At 52.6% G+C, this 3436-nt stretch overlaps 1 protein-coding gene across 1 annotated transcript; it reads left to right on the top strand.

The window, feature by feature from the left end:
* Positions 1-1601: 1601 nt before the first annotated feature.
* On the top strand, positions 1602-3436 carry Lrrc15 (leucine rich repeat containing 15). The gene has a single exon (XM_052158255.1). It carries the CDS (start codon positions 1602-1604, stop codon positions 3336-3338), a length of 1737 nt encoding a protein of 578 aa, XP_052014215.1. The 3' UTR covers positions 3339-3436.

Genomic DNA, 3436 nt, shown 5'->3' on the forward strand with positions numbered 1-3436 from the left:
CTCAGTTTCCCTGTTTCCTGCTTCCTTATAAACTCCACAGGCCTCAGGAGTTACAGGCTGAACTGTGGGCAGAGATCATTAACACATGTCTATACACAAAAATCCTTAGTCCCTTGACTAAGAATGCCAGACTAGAGACATGTTGAGGACTTCCTGCCTTTGGGGACCTATGAGTGAATGCTATGGGTAAGCTGGGAACGGGGACACACATTAATATAGCCATGCGTAGAGTGCCTTGTAGTCTATTTTCCCACCTAACACATACAACAGCCTCAAGAGAAAAGAGGTCATCTCAGCAAATGAGGAATCTGAAGCCAGAGGCCTGAGCTCTCAATCAAGGCCAAACATTACCTTAAATATCCACGTAGGGAGCGCTGCCCGAGGTCCTGTATTTATCATTGCCATAGGTGATTTCAAACGTCAAGTCTTCCCTGTATTTAGCTCCTTCATTCATGGAGACATCTGGACTCACTTATACCCTTCAGCTTAAAGTGTGTCTACATTTTCAGGGACTTACTCCAGACCACCCAGTGTCCCTCTGTGGGAACCGGGACTCGAGCCACAAGCCACATCGTAGGCATCGGCTGAGGCCCTGCCACCTCTTCCAGACAGACAGTGTGATGCAGACAGTCGCTTCATACCAGAGGGTGGCTTGGATTTAATCTAGATGAAGCTCATATGGACAGGCTGAGAAAGGGCGGTGACGGTGTCTGTGAGCTGGCGGGGAGGGCAGGAGATGGGGGAGAGATGTCTGCCCTTTACCTGACTGTCTCCTCCCTCTGTGGCCCGTCACTGCCCCTCCCTGTGGCCTGAGCATCTCTCTCCATGTGCTGAGAGCTAGAGAAGGTAGGTAGAAGACACAGTTCCTCAGGGAGCATCGTTGAAGAAGGGGCAGAAAGATTGTGAAAGACATACGGAGGGGAGTTCAGTACAACTGTGGCCGCCTGCACAAGCCGGTCAACATTCTGACGTGGATCGGGGAGGGGCTCGTGAGGCCAAGGAGCTGCTTGAAAATTGATGGTGCTAAGGGAGAGACAGGCAGTTTTATTTAACAGTGCAGCCCCTGGTGGATAGACTATGCCTCAGTGGATGGAGCACACATGTACCTATGTGTATATGGCAGCACGAATAAGACTCAGTGTGTGTGTGTGTGTGTGTGTGTGTATGTATATATTGTGTATATATATATACACACACATATATACACATCATATATATATATATGTATATGTGTGTGTGTGTGTGTGTGTATGACATGAATTGGGATGGAGTGGGTGGAGAGGTAGGAGTAGCCACCTAAGGCTGGCTGTTTCCCAGCAATAGAAGAGGTTAGGGCTGTCACTTGTACAAGGGGGTGACTAGTACCCACTGATGAAATCTAGAAAACGTCATAATGATGGCTGGACTTGAACTTGACCCAGAAGCATGGGGAAGCCTTGAATGAGCTTTCGGAGCCTTCCACGGGAGGCGATTGCTTGGGCAAAAGTAGAAAGGGCTTTGAGTGAGGCACGAGGGGGTGGGGCTCGGAGCCACGACTGAAGCTGAAGGTTGGTGGTCGGTGAGATAACCGCGACTCACATCTCTCCCTCTCCACACAGGCCATGCCGCTGAAACATTATCTCCTGCTGCTGGTGGGCTGCCAGGCCTGGGCTGCAGGCTTGGCTTACTATGGCTGCCCCAGCGAGTGCACCTGTTCCCGGGCCTCCCAGGTAGAGTGCGTGGGGGCACGCATCGTGGCGATGCCCAGCCCCCTGCCCTGGAATGCCATGAGCCTGCAGGTCCTTAACACACACATCACCGAGATCCCTGACGACATGTTCCTCAACATTTCAGCCCTCATCGCCCTGAAGATGGAGAAGAACCAGCTGACAAACATCATGCCCGGTGCCTTCCGCAATCTGGGCTCGCTGCGACACCTCAGCCTCGCCAACAACAAGCTGAGGATGCTGCCTGTGAGGCTCTTCCAGGATGTGAACAATCTGGAGACCCTCCTGCTGTCCAACAACCAGCTGATAGAGATCCAGCCAGCCCAGTTCTCCCAGTTTAGTAATCTTAAGGAACTCCAGTTGCACAGCAACAATCTGGAATACATCCCTGACGGGGCCTTCGACCACCTGGTAGGACTCACCAAACTCAACCTGGGCAGGAACAGCTTCACCCACCTATCACCTAGGGTCTTTCAGCATCTGGGCAACCTGCAGGTGCTCCGGCTCTATGAGAACAGGCTTTCAGACATCCCCATGGGCACCTTTGATGCACTGGGCAACCTCCAGGAGCTGGCCCTCCAAGAGAACCAGATTGGCACACTCTCTCCTGGCTTGTTTCATAATAACCGTAACCTCCAGAGACTGTATTTGTCCAACAACCACATCTCGCAGCTGCCCCCTGGCATCTTCATGCAGCTACCCCAACTGAACAAGCTCACACTCTTCGGGAACTCCCTGAGGGAGCTTTCCCCGGGGGTCTTTGGGCCCATGCCCAACCTGAGGGAGCTTTGGCTCTACAACAACCACATTAGCTCGCTCGCCGACAACACCTTCAGCAACCTGGACCAGTTGCAGGTTCTAATTCTTAGCCACAACCAGCTCACCTACATCTCCCCAGGAGCCTTCAATGGGCTGACGAATCTCCGAGAACTCTCCCTGCACACCAATGCTCTTCAGGACCTGGATGGGAATGTCTTCCGATCACTGGCCAACCTGAAGAACATCTCACTCCAGAACAACCGCCTCCGACAGCTCCCCGGCAGCATCTTTGCCAACGTCAACGGTCTCATGACCATCCAGCTACAGAACAACAATCTAGAGAACCTGCCTTTGGGCATCTTTGATCACTTAGGGAACCTGTGTGAGCTTCGTCTCTATGACAATCCCTGGAGATGTGACTCGAACATTCTTCCACTTCATAACTGGCTCCTTATCAACAGAGCCAGGTTGGGGACAGACACTCTTCCAGTGTGTTCCAGTCCCACCAATGTCCGAGGCCAGTCTCTTATCATCATCAATATCAATGCCCCTGGACCCAGTGTCCAGGGTCCAGAAACCCCCGAAGTATCCAGCTACCCAGATACATCGAGCTATTCTGACACCACATCCATTTCTTCTACCACAGAGATCACTACTTCCATGGAGGACTACACCGATCTAAGCACTATCGAAGCCATTGATGACCGCAATACGTGGGGCATGACTGACGCCCAGAGCGGGCTGGCCATTGCCGCCATTGTGATCGGCATCGTAGCTTTGGCCTGTTCTCTAGCTGCCTGCATCTGCTGTTGCTGCTGCAAAAAGAGGAGCCAGGCCGTCCTGATGCAGATGAAGGCTCCCAATGAGTGCTAGGGAGGCAGGCTTGGACAGGGCTGGGGCAGGATGGAACCAGAGGCTCTGAGGAGATGACCATACAGCTTCCACACCTGGGTCCACACAGCCAGGCTCTG

This window comes from Apodemus sylvaticus, chromosome 15 (assembly GCF_947179515.1).
Source record: "Apodemus sylvaticus chromosome 15, mApoSyl1.1, whole genome shotgun sequence".
Classification (NCBI taxonomy): domain Eukaryota; kingdom Metazoa; phylum Chordata; class Mammalia; order Rodentia; family Muridae; genus Apodemus; species Apodemus sylvaticus.